This window comes from Epithele typhae (assembly GCF_022376455.1).
Source record: "Epithele typhae strain CBS 203.58 chromosome Unknown BXZ73scaffold_19, whole genome shotgun sequence".
Classification (NCBI taxonomy): Eukaryota; Fungi; Basidiomycota; class Agaricomycetes; order Polyporales; family Epitheliaceae; genus Epithele; species Epithele typhae.
The window spans coordinates 276,479-294,329 of NW_025954210.1; the positions used below are offsets into that span (position 1 = coordinate 276,479).

The window sequence follows — 17,851 nt, forward strand, 5'->3', positions numbered from 1 at the left end:
GCCGAGCCAGCGCCGCTGCCTCCGCGCGCACCCCCTCCGGCCTCCCTCTCCCTTCCACCCCGGCGGCCGCTGCTCCCCCTCCCCCAGCCCAAGAGCTCGAGCCGGCGGAACCTGCGCACGCGCAGCTCGCCTGCCGGCCGCTGCCCACCCCTCCGTCGCGCCGGATGTCGGTGCTGTACGGCCCGCGCACGGCGCCCTCGCAGGGCGGGACGCTGCGGAGGCTCAACATCGCGATGTGGGCGGCGGCGGCGGCTGACGAGGACTCGGGGGAGGGGTCGCCTGAGGAGAAGACGTCGGTGTCGGGGGTGTCGGAGATGGGGATGTACGAGAAGGAGGGGCGCACGTAGGCGGGGACGCATGTAGACGGCTGGGAGACGTGATGCAGGTGCGCACCGGATCTGCTTGGCTGTATGCGCGCACGGCGTGCTTGGGGAAAGTCGCGAAATACGAAGTTGTTGCTGTACCACATGGGCCCGCGCGTGTGTTCGACAACGAGCCCGTGGTCGGGTGCGGTCGAACTGCCCTGGCCAGACACGTCGTTTGCGGTAGGCGGGCCATGATGCATTGATGTTCCCTACATGCTGCGTATGGCGCACGTGAATGCTGATAATGTCTCTAGACTGGCAACACCGCGTTCACTACGAGCCACCGACGAACCCACTCACGGCTAGACCTGCAAGTGACCTCCGAACCCAACTCGGTCGCTGCAACGCATCATACGAGTGAGCGTCATCTCAGCACCATCTCCCCATCCATAAAAGTCTCTGTTTACTCCGCGCTCAGTGTATGCACCGTATTATCGCGCACTGTCTCAAGTTCCTCTCCCATTCCTCCCGACTTCGCCCACCTGAGGCCACGAAATACAGACCACGCAGGATCCGCCCTCGCTCCCCTTCCGCTTCCACAAAGCCGGCCTCGACCACCTCATCGTGCTCAGGGCGTCCGTGATGTGTTCCAGTAACAGCGGCGCCCCACGGCTCCTCGTAAACCGCGGCGGGGCACAGGCGGAGGAGGCACACCGCCGGGCCCGGCGGCGCGCGCCGCGGTCGAGCTCGCGGAACCACAGCGCGATGTGGATCCGGGAGGGGAGGGGAGCGCGGACGGTGGCACGGTGAGGAAGGGTCGCCGCGGCAGTGCTCGAGGTGGATGTCTTTCTCGAGCGCCGCACGACGTCGCGCAGAACGTGACCGTCGCCGTCTTCCTCCGCCGCCTCGACGATCAGGGTGGACGAGCGAGGCCGCGGCCTTTGCCGACGACGGAGCCGTCGCTGCTGGTGTCGGCGCCGTGGGTGTCGGAGGACCTTGCGGCTTTCGGAGAGGACGGTGTTATCGAAGGCCGCTTGAATAGCTCGACGTTGAGCTCGACTAGTAGAATCGCAGTACTCACGCCAGAGCCTGTCACCCAGGCCGAAGCCGTAGACGATGGAGGGGGAGAGCATATATATCAGCTTGTCGTTCTCATTATTCTTGTCTAGATCGCGCGATCAGCCATCCGGCACAAAGTCTCAGCGAAACGGCAGACCGCGGTCGTACGAGGTCATGTTCACCTCGGCCGGCACCACGCAGGTCCACATCGGCAATGTGCAAACGCACGAGGATTACCACAGAAATCAGGTTTGGCCGTTTTTCGTTGTCACGAACATGCAGACTTTCACAGTGGGTCCCAATAAACTCAGCAAAAAATAGGGGGCGCGCTCGTCTGACTAGGTCGATGCGGCCGGCTGAAGGCTTGACCTCCGCAAGATGAGGCCTTGAGGATTGGTAGCGGTGGCTGGGGTCCTAGGGAGACGCGCTCCGAGCCGGCGAATTATATAACATTTTTCCAGTCCGCTCCGGGATCCAACGCGGATTGAACCTCCCATCGTCATCGACTTGCCGCATCCATACATCCCAGCTGTCAGAGGCAAATGTGTACACGCACTCACGACGTCTCGCGCAACTCCGGTCACTCTGACCCCGACGACGCCCACCATTGTTTCAGTCATCAACGTTCAACGTCAACATGCACCTTCCAAACATTGAATTGCGTCGGTATGTTCCGGGTGGACTCTGTGCCTTGGCGATGCTCATACCGTTTTAGTTCGTGCTTGAAAGAAGTCAAACTATGGTTTCGAACCGCAGATGGAGGCCGCGCGACGCTGCTCTCGCCTTGAAATTTCGTCTAGAAGATACGCGCGTAAGTAGTGGCGAAGCATGAACCGCGGTAAGTAAATCACCGTGATCTGGGCACCGGTCAGCTTCTGTGGCTTTCTTCGTTGCATAGTGCTCTCTGAGTTTATGTTCCACTCAGGAGCCCAATCCGGGTCTGGGAAGGTACATCTCAGCCGTTGTGCTGATGGTCAGGTACGCTTCCTGCTTTCCTCGTGCTCCATAGCATCCCTGAAAGTTTTGAGACGGCACAACTTGGAACCCATGCACTGCATGAACAGTCTCCAAGCTTCGCCTCTTGAGGAACGCCATGTTGGAACGGAGTCCGCTAAGTGCCACCGCTCCGCGCACGATCGGAATATGGCATGATACTTCGGGTCCGTCAGCGACCGTCGTAACCAATAGTGGAAAGCTTGGGCTCACGGCGCGTCCATTCTATGCAGCAGTCGGCTCCGTCCCTGCTGCGGATGGAAGCTCTCCAACGTGAGAGCGTGGTGGTCAACGTTTCAACCTCCCCGCGCATGTGCTTCTGTTGTATCCATCACGCACACATCGCCCACTGCGTCAAGCGAGCAGAACCAGTGGCGCGCTGCCAATGAATTCCTGATGGCTCCTAGTGTGGCTCATTAAGCCGTAAGCCGAACTTAACAGATAAGATTTCGTTTCTGGCGGACAGATGGCGCTGAACCCCCGAGCAAGAATTGCCGCAGAATATTATTCTGCCCAAAGTTGGGACGTTCACCGTCGATGCACCGCCGCACTGGCAACACATGTATGATCCCAATCGCGCGCCTCTATTCGGGTAGAGAACTTATATATATCGCCCCTTGCACCCAAGTCTTCTCCATCCCAACGCACCCGCAGATACTACGCAACTCCCAAATGGAGCCCTCTGAAGAAATGCCTCCTTGGTCGACGATCATCGACTCAGGTCCCGTCCCTGGCAGCGTCGACTACACCACCCTCGTCCTCATCCACGGCTTCACATGGCACGCCCGTGAGTGTCTCCTCACAGTCCGCAGATGCCTCCATGCCCTCACACCGTCCCGAAGCCGTCTTCGAAAGACTGCTCCCGCTCGCCGCCGCGCACAACGTGCGCATCGTCGCGCCCGCGCGGTACGACTACCCCGGCTCGGCCTCCTACTCGGCAACCGAGCGCGAGCGTCTCGCGCGGCTCCTCAAAGCCTCGCCAGAGTCCAAGGACGCCTTCGCAGACGCGCACGACGTCGCGCTCGACCGTGCGCGCGAGGTCCACGACTTCCTCTGCGACCTCGTGCGCCGGGAGCCGAGCCTTCCACGCCGCGCGGACGGGGGCGGGATCGTGCTCGTGGGGTGGTCGATGGGGACGCTCTGGGCGACCGCGTTCCTGGCGTACGCCCCCGATATTGTGGCTGAGACTAGCGAAAGCGAGGGCAGCGCGCTCGGCGGCCGCGCGGCGCCAGACCTGTCCTCGTACGTACGAAGGGTGGTGCTCTACGGTGCGCGCGCGCCTCTCCGGACCCCTTCGACGCTCTGGGCACCCGCTGACATTCTCTATCTAGACGGCATCGCCGGCTTCTTCGGCTTCGAGGACCCGGAGGGGACGTACTCGCCCACCAGGGACCAGTCGCTCTCCGGCGCGGAGCGCTTCGATGCGTTTGACGCGTGGGTCGGAGGCTACTACGACCACGGCGAGCGCATCGGGCTTGAGACGCGCGCGGCGACCCCGGTGGCGTCGTCACTGCCCGGCCTGACCCCGGAGCAGCGCGCGGCGTGTACATGCCGCACGCCGTGGGGCGAGCAGGGCGAGGGCAGCGACATGGGGATGATCATCTTGTGGGCGGTGCACGGGATCTCCGGCCTCACGAAAGAGCGCGCGTTCTACCTCGAGCCCGACGCGCACCGGAGTGGATGGGAAGAGGTGGAGGTGCGGGTGGTCTGGTGCGATCGCTCGATATGGCCGAGCGCGTGGGCTGGTAAGCGGCTCGAGGAAGAGCTAGCAGCGGCGCGGGAGGACGGGAAGGCGATGCGCAAAGTGCAGGTCGCGCGTTTCCGTGGGGCGAACCATATGGTGCGTGGCGTGGTCCGTCGCTTGTAGGAGTTTGTGCCTGACTTACTCTTTCTTAAGGCGCATTGGGACATGCCTGAGAGAGCGTTGAGCGCCTTTTTGGGAGACGGCGAAGAGGCATGAGTGTGGAGACTGCATACGTGGGAGGGGAACAGACTCGTTACTTGGTTTGTGTCAAAGTATGTAATGGCGTTGCTTGTCGTAATCATTCGCTGTCGAGGCAACGAAGTCAGAAGCACAGATTATGCAGATCTTGGGGGATGGACCTTGGAGCTTCCGGGGCTCGAACCTACGTTCACTGAAAGTTTGATCATGACCGAGATGCCCGATATGTTTCCAAACCGTGGCGAGCGAGTCTTGCCCCAGGACCATTTATCCTCTCACCAGTGGCAAGTTGCTCATGTCAGAATTGTTCTCCTAAATTACAGAGAAAATATCTACATCATTGACTTCGCGGGAAGACGTCACGTAACCGGGTTTGCTTCGACGCGGTCATCCGACGTTGCGCATCATTCCAGCGGACAAAGAGTGGGACAGGGGCGCATGAACTCTGAATCGTGGTTTAAACCGAGGTTTACACAAGTTGAATCGCGCGGGCAGCGGCCCGGCACCAGCCCGTACTCAACCGGACGAGCGCGGACGACGGTGCCGCTCACCTCCGTTTCGACCAGCACGGACCAACACGTCACCGCGACGTTTCGTCCTAGAGCTCGCTATGCTCACCTAGCAGCTGCGCACCCTCCGGGAAATTCGCGCGCGCACGCGCGCACCACCGTGTGCCTCCGAGGCGCGCACGCGCCATGACGCCCTGCGTTCCGACGCCTCTCTGCCCCACGCTACAGCCCGGGTCCACGACCCCTGACGGTCGCCCGATGAGCCTACGGCACACGCGGCATGAGCCCCTCTCACCGGGCAGACGTCGAAGGGTGCGAGGCGGCTCCGTGCTAGCCCAACCTTTCCGTGCTGCTGCCAGGTGAGCAGGCCTGGCTCCCTCACGCTCGTCCCGTCTTGCTGACACCTTCCGTGCTGCTGCCAGACGCGAGTCGAGCATTTTTTCGAACTATACAATCACTCTGTTCCCATCTGTCGAATCACCCATGCCCAATGAACAATCAGTCAGGGGACCGTCTACCTCTGCTGGAAAGGCTGCAACCTCGCCCAGGTCCTGCCTTACTGGAGATGAGGCTCAGCGAGCCCAAGCCCGAGTCCGTGAGTTCACTGAAGAGACGTTATCCAAATACCGGGACCACGCCTTCTCTCGAGACAAGGCTATCACCTCCTTCAGCCGTTTCTTCTGCCCCATCGCCGAACAACTCGGTCTTCTTGAAGGGGACATCGAGAATGCTCTTCAAGGATTCTCTAGGAGCCTCGACCTTGTCGACCAGGAGAAACGACTCGATGCAACGAGCAGCACAACTCGGGATTCCCGCTCCGGTGGACGCCTCCGAGCCGGTCGTCAACCTCCCCGCGGCGGAGATGATAACGACGAGTCGTCGAGCTCCGAGGAAGAGGAAGAGGATGGAGGACCACGGACCACACACGTCGCCTCGCCGCACCCTCGCCGAAAGGCTTACATCTCCGCTGTGCGACCTGACGAGGACAACGCCGTCGGAACCCCTGAACCTGGATCAGGAGGACCGTCTCGCAGAGCAAAGCGCGCACTTCGGTACCGCGACGGCGACTCCTCGTCCGATGAAGAGGAGCCGGATCGAAAGAAGTCGAAGCCCGTCGACAGATCGACCTTCGCCTGGGTCATCAACCCTCCGCTCACTGTCACCAAAGTGTCGCCCATCGTCAAACGTCTTGAGAAGCAGTACCGTATGTTCGCGCGAGACATCAAGACCACCCTCACAGACCTCCTTAACACTCCAGGGAATCTTAGGGTTCACCACGGGTGACCCTCGGGTGATTCTGACTCAACCCGCACCCGTACCCGCGCACACCCGCACCCGCAGACCCGAGGGTCAGCATGCACACGGGTCGGACGGGTATCTCACGGGTGTACACCCGTGGCGGACACCCGCGGGCCTGGGACGAGTCACCAGTGAGGTGTTGCACGCAAGAGCGTGCATGCGATACCGCACGCGCGAAACGGCATGTGCGAGACGAGCTGCACGGGACGGCACGCGCGAGACCAAGATGGCGACGCGCAGGAGATGGCGCAAGGGAGATGGCGCAAGACGGCGCGAGAGAGATGGAGTTGGTGAGACTCCAGTACGGGCGAGAAGGTGCGGGCGAGAAGGCGTGGGCGAGAGACGGTGCGTGCGAGGGAGATGGCGCATGGGAGAAGGGAGGCGGCACAGGCGAGAGACGCTGTGCATTATTATAGATGAAAATATATTTATTGTACGCTACGGGACAGATGGAGGGAGGCAGAGGGCGGCGCCGAGGCGGGCGAGGCGGAGGAGGGCAGCGTGCGGGCGGAGGTAGGCGACGCGGATGCGGGCGAGGCAGAGATGGAGGAGGGCTCGAGGGAGGAGGCGCAGGGCCGGGACGAGGCAGAGGAAGTGGTGTGCGAGGTGGAGGAGGCGAGGCGGGAGGAGCTGAACGACGCGGAGGAGGGCTTGAACGCGGACGCAGGCGAGGCGGACGCGGGGGAAAACGATGCGGACGCAGGCGAGGCGGACGCGGGGGAAGACGATGCGGACGCGGGCGAGGCGGACGCGGGCAACATGCGTGGAGAAGGGCAACGGCGAGGCGGGCAATGCGGAGGAGGCGGGCAACGCGGGGGCGGGCGGCAGGAAGCAGGTGGGCGGTGCGAAAGGGGCGAGAAGCGTAGGCGGAGCAGGGCGAGGAGGAGCAGGACAGGCGAGGAGGGTGGAGGCCAGCGCGGAGAAGGGCGAGGCGGGCGGAGGAGCGCGGTTTGGAGGAGTGTGGTGCGGAGGCGGGCAACGCGGACGGAGGCGGAGGTGGGAGGGTGGCGTGAAGTCACGGGGGTGGGCGGCGCGAAGGAGGCGACAGGGGCGGGCGGAGGAGGCGGCAGGAGCGGGCGGAGGAGGGTGAGGAGAAGCAGGGCGGCGTGCGCAGGCAGCGCGAGCGGAGGAGGACGAGCTCGGCGATGCAGAGGCGGGCGACATGCGCAGAGGAGAGCGGCGCAGAGGAGGAGGGCGACTTGGAGGGCCGAGAGGAGGAGGACGTCCGTGTAGTTGTCGACTGGGCGGCAGGGAGGACAGGTGGGCGTTGGGAATACGGCAGGGCAGGGCGGAGGACTCACCAAAACAGGGGCTGCGGTACATCGCCGCGGCCCCCATATTCCAATCTCCATACTGGTGACGTCCGGATGGACGTCCTCATGCGCCCTCGACGTTGTGAGGGAGGCCGGTAAGGTGGGTGAAGGACGGCATGGAGGACCGAGGTCGAGGTCGAGGTGGGGGAGGGGAGAACAGTGTCACCAAGTGACACTGCAGTCCAACAGCAGACGACAGACGACTGTGTAGTCGCTATCGTTTGCCTGGACAGACGGTGAGGCTGAGCAGGGAGCAGGCGGTGGAGGAGAGCAAGGAAGGGAGGGACGCGTGGCGTGCATCACTCGATGCGCGCTACGCGTCCTTGCCGCCCACTGGGGCGCTGAGAGACGGCGAGGGAGACGGTGTGGGTGAGGGAGACGGTGCGCGGGAGACGGCGTGGGCAAGAGGGTGCAGGCGAGAGAGGGCGCGGGCGAGAGACAGCGCGGGCGAGAGACGGCGGATGCAGGCGAGGGACGGCGCGGGCGAGGGAGACGGTGCACGGGAGACGGCGTAGGCGAGAGACAGTGCGTGCGAGGAAGACGGGGCGAGGGGGACGGTGCGTGGGTGAGAGAGGGCACGGGCGAGACAGAGCACTGGGCGAGATGGTGCGGGCGCCGAGACAGTGTGTGCGAGACGGTGCACATGAGGGGTACCGGTACCGAGTGGTATACGTACATGTACTTTGTCCGGCCTCCAGCCACCCTTACTAAGCAACTGTATAGCTAGTAGTGTTCAGCCCAGTGTTCAACGTTCAGTACTCCTCCTCCTCACGGGTGCCAAGGGTCCACGGGTCCTGGAGATGAGACCCGCACCCGCACCCGTGGTACCCGCACCCGCGAACCCGCACGGGTCACCCGGACCCTTGGTGATCCCTAGTCCTCATCCCAGACCATGCCTCCAGCCACTGCACCTGGGGTCTCGTTCTTCACCCCCACCCGGACTCCCGAAGCAGGAACGGCCCCATTGTTCAGACAAGATCGACCTCTTCCGAACCTCTTCCAACCTCTTAGCATTCGCGGTGTCGATTTCCAAAACCACCTGTGGGTATGCATCGTTCAGATATCCTCGCGCGCCGGTACTTACCTGACACCAGCCGCCCCTGCGCAGGTTTCTCCACTTGCGACAATGTCCGCCGGCGCCGACGGCAAAATGACACCCTTCCACATAGCAATCCGTAAGCACCTCCACGCATTACAAACCGGCGGCGCACTCCTCACCCCTCCAATCTACGCACAGTCGGCGCGAAGTTCATCCACGGTCAGGGCCAGAAGGTTGGCGTGCAGCTCGCGCACGCCGGCCGCAAGGGCTCCCTCGCGCCGTCCTGGCATGCGCCGCGCGGGCACATCCTGCGCGCGCGCGGCGGGTGGACGGACCGGCTCGTCGCCCCCTCCGCGCTCGCGTACCACGACGGGCCCGGCGAGGAGGGGCGGGCCCCCGTCCCGCGCGCGATGGCTGTGGGCCAGACGAGCCCTCGTGGACGCCGGAAGACACAATCGACCTGGTGGGGATCCTGGCCGATCACGGCGTGAACCTCGTCGACGTCTTGTCTGGCGGCACCGACTATCGCCAGAAAATCGGGGTGCTCGACAGTGCTTACCAGGCCCATCTCGCAGAAGCCGCCAAGAAAGCGGTCGGGGATCGTATACTTGTCGCCACAGTGGGCGGTATAACCGATGGTGCCATCGCCGAAGACTTTCTCCGGAAGGGTGAAACCGCCTATGTCGTCTTTCGACGGCCTGTGCCTGTCGCGGGTACAATATACGAAACCGGGACAAGCCTCTCCAGAAGAAAGCTACGCAGCACCGAGTTTCAGAGCTGTATCTGGGTGCGTTCAGTGACCTGAAGAAGCTCCGGGCTCGCCTGCCGCGCATAGCCCAGGTGTCCGCGATGATGGCCCAAATGACAGAAAGACGACGCTCTTCTATGGCGCAATGTGTTGGAATCTGTAAGCTCATCTCGCTCACTTCTCTGTTAATCTCCTCATAGTCGCCCCGAAGTTCCTGCATAGACCCAGGCCTGTACTTCACTTCCGCGATCACCCTTGCCTATGAAGATCTGACGGCTCTAGCTCTCCCTCGCCGGCCGCAAGATCTGCTCTATGGAAGCTATGAGGTTATTTGGAGCTTTGAACACGCGAAGCCGCAGACGGAGAACATTCGCCACGTGGCAGGTTGGCGTCAGTTGCATAACATTTTCTCACATACGGCAATCTCCGTCATCGCAATGACGTCATGGCCTGCAGTGCGAGCATTCGACGTCAGCGACTTCCCGGTTGCACAAAGGAAAAGAGCAGCTGGCCGTGTCTGCAGATAGATACCGCGAGAACGCGAGTCGCTAGGTCGTAGCGTCGTCTTAAGTCTATAGAGTCTATAATGAGCAGAAGATGTCCATCGCGATGCAGACTGGTGGAATCGGGCCGCGGTACTGTCCACGACAAGACAGGACGTATGGGGAGTAACGAGTTCGAGCGTGCCGTACCAGCGATGCGGGACAGGAGAGACGAAGGGGGCCAGTCATGCGGGGGCCACCGCCACGCCGTCCTCACTTCAGACGCTCATTGAAGCGGCCACGGGTACTGCTGCGAAAGATCCACGAGGAAGTCGATCTGCTTCCCCCGGTACGTGTCGTCCGTCAGCCGGAGCGTCGAATTGCCCGAGAAGTCGAGCAGCACCGGCGCCTTCTCGCTGTACTTGGGCCACGCCTGCGCGACGCCGGGCGTCCCGTTCGGGTCGAGCGTGTTCGCGAAGTGGATGAAGAGGTCCTGGAGCTGGCTCCCGACCGTCTGGTACATCTCGGGGATTTCGGAGCCGTGCGTCTGCGAGGCGCGGCGGCGCGCGCGTCAGCTCAGGCTCAAGACCGAAGGTGGGAAGCACCAAAAAGCGCAGGTGCGGGATAGACGACTCACCGATCCGAAGCCGGCGACTTTATGGCGCCTGTACACTGCAACAGCAACGCAAGACTGGTCAGCAGAAATTGAGGCTGCAGCAGAGCGAGGGACGTACAGTAGGACCAGACGTGGTTTTTCTTGCTCATCTCGCGCGAGAACAGCCGCCGGACGGCGTCGATGGTCGCGTCTCCCACCACCGATGCGAAGCGCTTGTGCATCTGCTCGTACTGGAAGTCATCCCCGGTCCCGTACGGCGCACCGAGCGCCGGGTCGTTGGAGTACAGATCGAGCAGCTGTGGCCCTTGCGGCGCGCTCAGGTTTCCGAACCAACCAGTGGACAGGAGCGTTTGGAGGAACTCTGCGTCAGAACTGCAAGCCCACATCAACGATTACGTTCTCGGCACCATCTCTCGCATGTACTAACGTGAGGCCAGGAATGTTCAGGGAAAACAGCGTGCCCTCGTCTTCCGCGTTCCCTATGAACATCGATCCCATCAGCATATGAATGGTTGAACCCAGGGAGTCGAACCCACCGGCAACAACAGGGACGTTATGAGCACGCCCCGAGGTGAGCAGCTTTTGTGGGAGGTCCAGGAAGACTGCCCCGTCCGCCCGCGGTGACCACAGACTGTTGACGGCGGAGGTGTTGGTCACCGCCTCCAGTGGAGCATGACGGATGCACGCGAGGACGTCCGTGGCGTTGCCGCAACCAACAAATGCGGAGTAAGTATCGAACGCCGCCTGGGGCTCTGGCGCGTCGATCCAGCCGTGGTTGGATCGCGCCGGACTCGGCCCAGAGTGCGCGGAACAGGTTTTCGCCGTCGTTGTAGACGGTGTGGAAGCCGGCCGAGACCGCGCCGGAACTAAGGCCGATTCTGTGCACAATGATTCAGTCACCGGAGCGCGTCGGCGAGGAGAGCGAGTTGCCTACAGGGTGACTTTAGTGGGGTCTCCGCCAAAGTTCCGGATGTAGCGCTGTATCCAGCGGAGCGCAGTGCGTTCTGCGAACGATCGAACGTCGTCAGTGGCTTGCAGTAGCAGTAGTGGCTCGGGTTCCCGGAAAGAGCGACTCACGATCTTGCAAACCGAGATTTCAGACCTTCGCATCGCGGACATCTTTTCCTCCCAGCCATCCAAGAGCTAAAAGCGTGTTGTCAGGCAAAATCCTGGCGGTGAGGGTCAGCCTTGACGTGAGCTGCTGGCGGTGTTCGGCTCTACGAAGGCATCAGAGAAGACGAGCGGGTTGAAAACAAGGCAGGCTCGCGACAGCGTGTACGCGGACACTCCCAGAATACATTGGTGTCTGGGCATGCACGACGATGGCTCACCATCTCTGACACGTGTCGCGTCGCAGTGTCGCGTGTAAGAGTGGCACAGTGGTCACCACGGGTCGGTTGATGAGTTTCTGGGGGTGCTTTGCGACCGCGCTGCGACCTGTACATAACACGTTTACCGAGCCGACGAGTGACTTCCTACTAGGACACTTACAGGGAAGGTGTTCATCGGAAGCAGAAGCGATCGACGGGCATGGGTCTGGCCGGTGAGCCGCAACAGAAGTCGCATTCCTTGAATGGATAGCGTCTTTGAAGAAGATGGTATAAATCAGTTTGCTAACTTGTGTCATGCAAAAATTCGTTCGCGCGTGTCGCGCCCACCGAGACCCACCATAGCGGAAACCACGTGACATTCTCCACGCGCGGGACTGTAGACATGAAAGAGCATCTTGCCACCGTAATTTGGTTTGACTCTATGTGGATGATGGGGGATCGAAGGCGAGCTTGATACCGGCATTTGGACGACATATCTGCTCGCCAGTTCTAGCCTTGAGCTAAGAGCCTCGTTCCAGTGGAGACAAATAATCTGTTGATAGCAGGAAGGCTAAAATACAGGATCGGGATCTGGGTACCAATACATACATTGTCACTTCGGAATTCCATTGACCCTACTGAAGGCACACGATTGAGACCTTGAGTTACGTCATACCATGCCAAACAACACACTCACCAGTGTCCAAACCTACCCGACAACACACTTGTTCATCACTTCCTTCACGTAGTCTGCCATTATCCGCATGCCCTCCTTCGATGGGTGCCTGCGTGACGACGTGAGCCTGTGACCCTAACCCTAGCTGCAGCAGGCAACACTCACGATGGAATGTAGGAGAAGTAGTGCTCGGGGTCATCGCACATCCCCTCGACGGAGCAGAACAAAAGCGAACACTGGGTGATGCACGCATCCGTGCTCCTGTACCCGAAAGCCTCGTAGCCGGGGTCGGGACCGAGCACCCCATCCCAGATCCGGCTGAGGGATGCGAAGGCGACGTTCAGCCGCGGTCCTCGCACAACACCCGCCTGGAGAGGGCGCTGCGCATCGAGGACTGGCGGTGGGCTCGAGGGTGTGAAGGGGGTAGTGGAGTTGATGCCATCGTGAAGGTCGCGAAGGCCCGAAAAGACCGTTTGCACGAAGGCGTCGCCGGCGGCGGTGTGAGTGCCTATGCCGTAGTCATCGAGGACGAGGAAGGAACGTCCGTTCGTCGGGGGAGATGCGAGGATGCGAATCTGCTCTAAGATGACTTGGGCAGCAGCTTGGAGGCTCTCTTCGCAGTCGTCTGCAGCAGGATGAGGACCGGGGGGACACGAGGGATCAACGCGAGAAGCGAGGATTGACTTACTTCTCGAGTCACCAAAGTCACTGGTTTATAACCAGAGGTTTGAGCCTCCTGATCGTGCATCTCGACATAGATACTCACTTGATGCCGAAAAAGACGGCATAAAGGGTGGTGCCGGGGGCGAGACTATTGTTCTGTCCGAGGAATGTGCTCACTGCGATCGTTGGAACCCCCCTTCCCAAGATGCATCGATGCGCACTCACTTTGTCCCAAGAAGTCCACCTTCTTGTAGTTACTCGGCCACAGCCTGAGATCCGTGCATGCCCCAGATTGCTGCGACCCGCATTCAACGGCCATCGGGAAGCGCGCGAAGAACGACACACTCACTGCGTAGTCCATCAGCGTCGCGCCAATGTCGTCCGACAGATGCTCTACCCAGACCTTTCCATTGGTCGACCTTCCACCAGCCAATGCATCGGGCGGAATGACCACTGGAGGCGCGAGCGGTCCGCCGTCGTCGCGTCCGCCGTCCGTGTACGAGTCCTGTCCGTGTGCGACCAGTCTCGGAAGCCTGTCCACGGCGCACGAAAACAGCATATGCTCACCCCGAACGCAACGACGGTGTTGATGAGGCCGAGGTCCACGCCCGCGTTGACGTCCACGACGTGCCCCGAGAGCGTGCCGCAGACGGGATGGACGGCGAGGTGGATGCCGTTGATGTCGCGGGGCGTGAGTCGGGGCGTGGCAAGCCAGGAGAGCACATGCACGAGCACAAGTTTGACGGTGCTTAGGGCAGCCATGAGGGGCCGTACAGAGGTAGCAGGATCAAAAGAGCATGAAGGATGTGTGAAAACGGGGTAGAATTGGGTTTGAAGGAGGGAAAGGTTGGGCTGTGCCCAGTGCTGAGTGTGTTCCCGTGACCTTGTGGCGTAGACCCGCCTGGCCCGGCCCAACCTGGCATTCTATTCCTTCTATTGATACTCTATATTCCAACATACTATTGCTTTCAGGCCCGTAGGGCCTGCCGCGCCGCCCGCTCTGCGCCGGCACAATTACCTCGAACAGACGGCTGGGTAGGAGCCTGACTGGACTGGAGGCTCAAAAATACATACACAAACTAAGCGACACTCGGAGGAGCGTCCCCGCTTTCCAAACGACGTCGACTCTAGCATACAAACAAACACCGGACCACTGCACGAATCCACATACGCGCGCACGCTCTCGTCCCCTCACGCCGCGGCGACGCCCGCACTCTTGCCCTCCGCCTCCTCGCGCTCGTGCTCGTACAGCGGCGGGACGTCGCCGACGCGCCGGCGCAGCACGTGCTTGCGGAAGTTGTGGCCGAGCGCGCGGAGCTGGTACGCGGCGTGCGCGCGCGTCGAAACGCTGAACACCTGGTCGAGCTCCTCGAGCGAGAGCGCCTTGGTCTCGGGCACGAAGAGGAGCGCGGCGAAGAAGCCGAAGATGCTGTAGGCGCGTTTACGGGCGTGGGTGAGCGTCGAGACGAGACAGGGAAGGGAAGAGTGGAGGCGCACTTCCACGCGGCGAACCAGCCGAAGGTGCCTTGGGGCGTCCAGGCACCGAGGAGGGCGGGTACGGTGAGCGCGATGACGAAGTTGCTGTGGAGGGACGATATGGCGTCAGTGAGCGAAAGGTGGTGAGGGACTGAAGACACGCACAAGAACCAGAGCAACGCGGTCGCCATAGACATGCCCATGTCGCGCACGTACAACGGGAACGCCTCAGCCGAGTACGTGAACGGCACAGGGCCTTCTCCGGGAGAGTACGCGGCGCTGAACAAGTAGATTCCCAGCGCGATGATCCCGACATGCGCGGAGCTGGATAGCGGGATGTAGCTGCAGTAGGAAAACGAGTGAGAGAAGCTCCATATCGACAGTCTGTCGAAAACATACAACGCGAAGCCAGTCATGAGCAAGAAGAACGCCATGAGCGGGAAGGAGACGAGTAGAAGGTTGCGTCGGCCGAAGGTGTCGATGGTCCATACCGCGGGCCCAGCAAAAACGAAATTGATCATGCCGTATCCCCAAGACGCGATGAGCGCGTTGTGGACGCCGAGGCCACCCTGGACGAAGATGTTGGAGGAGTAGTATGCGATCGCGTTGATGCCGCAGAACTGTTGCATGAACATGACGATCCCAGACGCGAGTGTGGCGCGGCGGTTGCGCGGGACGGTGAAGAGCTCGAGGAACTTGTTGCGCGTCCGTCGGTCCGCTTCTTTCTCGGCCTCAAGGAGGACATGAATGTCTATTGGAGCGTTTCTGAATCGATAAGACGTTAAAAGCAAAGGGATCAACGCACAGTAGAGGTCGCGCGCGGCTTGGAGCTCCGTGTGACGCAGTTTGCGAAGGGACTGGAAGGCTTGCACGTAACGACCTTTCATCATGCACCAGCGAGGGGACTCCGGGCAGAAGAACACTTGGATAGCGACTACGAGGGCTGGTATGCCGGCCTGAAATGAGACTCCGTGTCAACTTATAGAGGGGACAGAGGGAGCGGCACATACACTTCCGAGCATGAGACGCCACCTGAGGCCAGTGATATTGGCGTGCTTAGGATCAGGGACGTTCTCGAACGCGAGGTCCATGACGTAGCCAAGCATGATTCCGAACGCCGTCCACGTCTGCCACATCATTACTAAGGCACCGCGAATGAGCGGGGGCGAACATCTGGGTAAACCATTAATGGGACGTAGAGCGATGACGAATGAGAGACACATACTCGGCCGAGTACACAGGAACGGTTGCGCTCTTCGGTCCGACACCGAACCCTAGGACGAAGCGGGCTATGAACAAATGAGGCCAGGAGTTTGTCACACCTTGCCAGATGCAAGTAAGGAAACAGAACATGGCCGCAACAAAGATTGTCCCGCGCCGGCCGAGTAATCTATGAGCTGTCTCCAGACGTTGGTAGCCGCGCATACAACCACGAGAAAGGTACACTCACCGGATCCGTCAACCAGCAACTGATGAGACCGCAACAAAGCTGAAGGAAGATAAGCATAAGCACTAATCGAAGACAACCACGGAGATGGGCATACGTAGGGTGCAGAGTTCACCAATCCCAGGATCCACTGGTTCCTGCTGTTCCCTGACCCAGGCGAATTCCCAGGATCGATGCCAAACTGCGACGGGAAGAACAGGTTCGCGCCATTGATCACCGACTCGTCCATCTACACGGCATGGGTGAGTATATGCGCAGCGACCAGTGCCACGAGAAGAGGTCGCGTAGCCACTCACCCCCTGCACGGCCGCGGCGACAGAGCACATGACGACGAGGTAGTAGAGCATGAACGGCTGGTCCCATTTGTGCGTGAACTCGCGCCGAAGCACTCTCTTGTCCTCGTCCGTGAGCATCGAGAGACCCTCGAACGCCACCGGGTCCTGCGCGACCAAGGCGCCCTTCTGGATCGCCTCCGTGTATGCCTCCAGGCCGTGGGCGCGGGCGAACGTCGCGGCATCGGCAAGAAGCCGCTCCTGCGAGAGGCCAGCGAGAGGGTTGGCTAGCTTCGCATTGAGCTCTTGGATGTCTTTACTTGAGTCTTTTGCCGGCTGGGAGGGGTGCAGCTGGTCGGAGTTGGACTCGTACTCGGAGGAGATTTCGCGTCTAGCTTCAGCAGAAACTACCTTCTCGTTTGCAAGGTTGAGCTGCGACATGTCGGACGTATGATCGTGAGCGAACGAGGAGGGATGGGGGGTGGACGAAAAAGCGTGTGTGGGGGCGACGAGATGTATATATGCGACCTTCCAACACTGCCGCTGGGGTACCAAAGTGTGCGAACGGACCCATGAAACTCACCAGAAGTGTCACAGGGCATCCAAGAGCGTCCATCGCGTCTTAGCCAATCGGTGGTACTCCGCGCCCACTTTGAACTGCATCTGACCTCGACGAACTTCTTCGTCACGGTCGTTTTTGATAACACAACTCAATAAGTGACCTATTATTCTTCCACACAGGCATGTATAGGTGCCTATATGCGTGCTGGAGGAGCTAGTGCCTGAAGGTGAGCATCGACTGGGGGAAGCTTCAAGCGACGCGCCCGTATGACGTACGAAGTCCCCTCTTTCTCTGGCGCATATCACGAAGACTCGGCACTGCAACGGCAGACCATCTCTGGTGTCCTAGTGTCTCATCGCATTACTTGCGCAGTTTGCGCCAGCCTCGGTACCCATGAGGGATTCGACAGTCGACAAGCTGGAGATGATGAGGGGAGACGACAAGACACAGCACTGGCGCTTCTGTCATTGACGCGCGATCTCGGCGATGCCGGCCCAGAACCGGCCCGGAAATGCCGCTTACTATCCAATTCGAGCTGAACAATCGTGATCTATCCCCAGAGAGCCAGCTGCATACTGGAAAAAAGTGCCGCCCATTGAACTAGAGTTCGTATCCGCCTGTGACCGCGGTTCTGACAAAGGCGGCGGTGTGAGAGCAAAACCAGACTTAACATTCCGGGGTGCCCACTCCATGATCTCCCACAGTGTGATAATGGTATGCCTCGCGCCGGCTTTCCCTTTTACGAAACAAGCAGCGAGTATTTACAGAGGTGCACGGAGTGATCAGACCGAATACGGTACAACAACGCCCCACCCGCAGAGAACACATGAACTCCGGAAAGCGTTAGATCCTCCTGAGCCAAGTAACAGGCGTGCTTTTGAAACCGCGTTTCATGAAATAGAAGATCCGCAGATTACCGCATTAAATGCTCCCAGATACAGTTAAAATCGCGGAAGAAGAACAAGGGGTGGAGCTCTGGACGAGGGACCAATGCGAGGTCGCGGGTGGCTACCACTCGAGTCAGTGAGCGCTCCGACCACGAGGGAGGTTGGTGGAGCGTACCAAACACTACTTGACGTCCAGCGGCGCGCTCTTGCACGGCGTGTTACTTATGTAAAGAAGCCGCAGCCTGTAAGTACT

At 60.6% G+C, this 17,851-nt stretch overlaps 5 protein-coding genes across 5 annotated transcripts; 2 read left to right on the forward strand and 3 right to left on the reverse strand.

Moving 5' to 3' along the window:
* Positions 1-3,047: 3,047 nt before the first annotated feature.
* BXZ73DRAFT_45795 (uncharacterized protein) lies at positions 3,048-4,317 on the forward strand (the record flags this gene model as incomplete). The annotated part of the gene is made up of 4 exons (XM_048019572.1): positions 3,048-3,144; positions 3,200-3,625; positions 3,689-4,197; positions 4,255-4,317. 4 exons carry the CDS (start codon positions 3,048-3,050, stop codon positions 4,315-4,317), a joined length of 1,095 nt encoding a protein of 364 aa, XP_047878633.1.
* A 4,563-nt stretch (positions 4,318-8,880) lies between these two features.
* Positions 8,881-9,147, forward strand: BXZ73DRAFT_18721 (uncharacterized protein; the record flags this gene model as incomplete). Its single annotated transcript, XM_048017568.1, has 1 exon — positions 8,881-9,147. A coding segment is annotated over one exon (267 nt), but the record flags the coding sequence as incomplete, so codon positions are not given.
* An 828-nt stretch (positions 9,148-9,975) lies between these two features.
* BXZ73DRAFT_100710 (Alpha/Beta hydrolase protein) lies at positions 9,976-11,424 on the reverse strand (the record flags this gene model as incomplete). Its single annotated transcript, XM_048014659.1, has 7 exons — positions 9,976-10,236; positions 10,327-10,361; positions 10,424-10,677; positions 10,733-10,784; positions 10,842-10,965; positions 11,045-11,183; positions 11,240-11,424. The coding sequence occupies 7 exons, from the start codon at positions 11,422-11,424 to the stop codon at positions 9,976-9,978; spliced, it is 1,050 nt and encodes a 349-aa protein (XP_047878635.1).
* A 900-nt stretch (positions 11,425-12,324) lies between these two features.
* Positions 12,325-13,716, reverse strand: BXZ73DRAFT_100711 (uncharacterized protein; the record flags this gene model as incomplete). Its single annotated transcript, XM_048014660.1, has 7 exons — positions 12,325-12,400; positions 12,457-12,916; positions 12,980-12,999; positions 13,058-13,130; positions 13,180-13,249; positions 13,304-13,459; positions 13,522-13,716. The coding sequence occupies 7 exons, from the start codon at positions 13,714-13,716 to the stop codon at positions 12,325-12,327; spliced, it is 1,050 nt and encodes a 349-aa protein (XP_047878636.1).
* Positions 13,717-14,145: 429 nt separating this feature from the next.
* Positions 14,146-16,590, reverse strand: BXZ73DRAFT_89586 (uncharacterized protein; the record flags this gene model as incomplete). Its single annotated transcript, XM_048025340.1, has 11 exons — positions 14,146-14,383; positions 14,452-14,535; positions 14,596-14,754; positions 14,830-15,181; positions 15,236-15,386; positions 15,441-15,603; positions 15,656-15,831; positions 15,881-15,919; positions 15,975-16,106; positions 16,174-16,440; positions 16,561-16,590. The coding sequence occupies 11 exons, from the start codon at positions 16,588-16,590 to the stop codon at positions 14,146-14,148; spliced, it is 1,791 nt and encodes a 596-aa protein (XP_047878637.1).
* Positions 16,591-17,851: the final 1,261 nt, after the last annotated feature.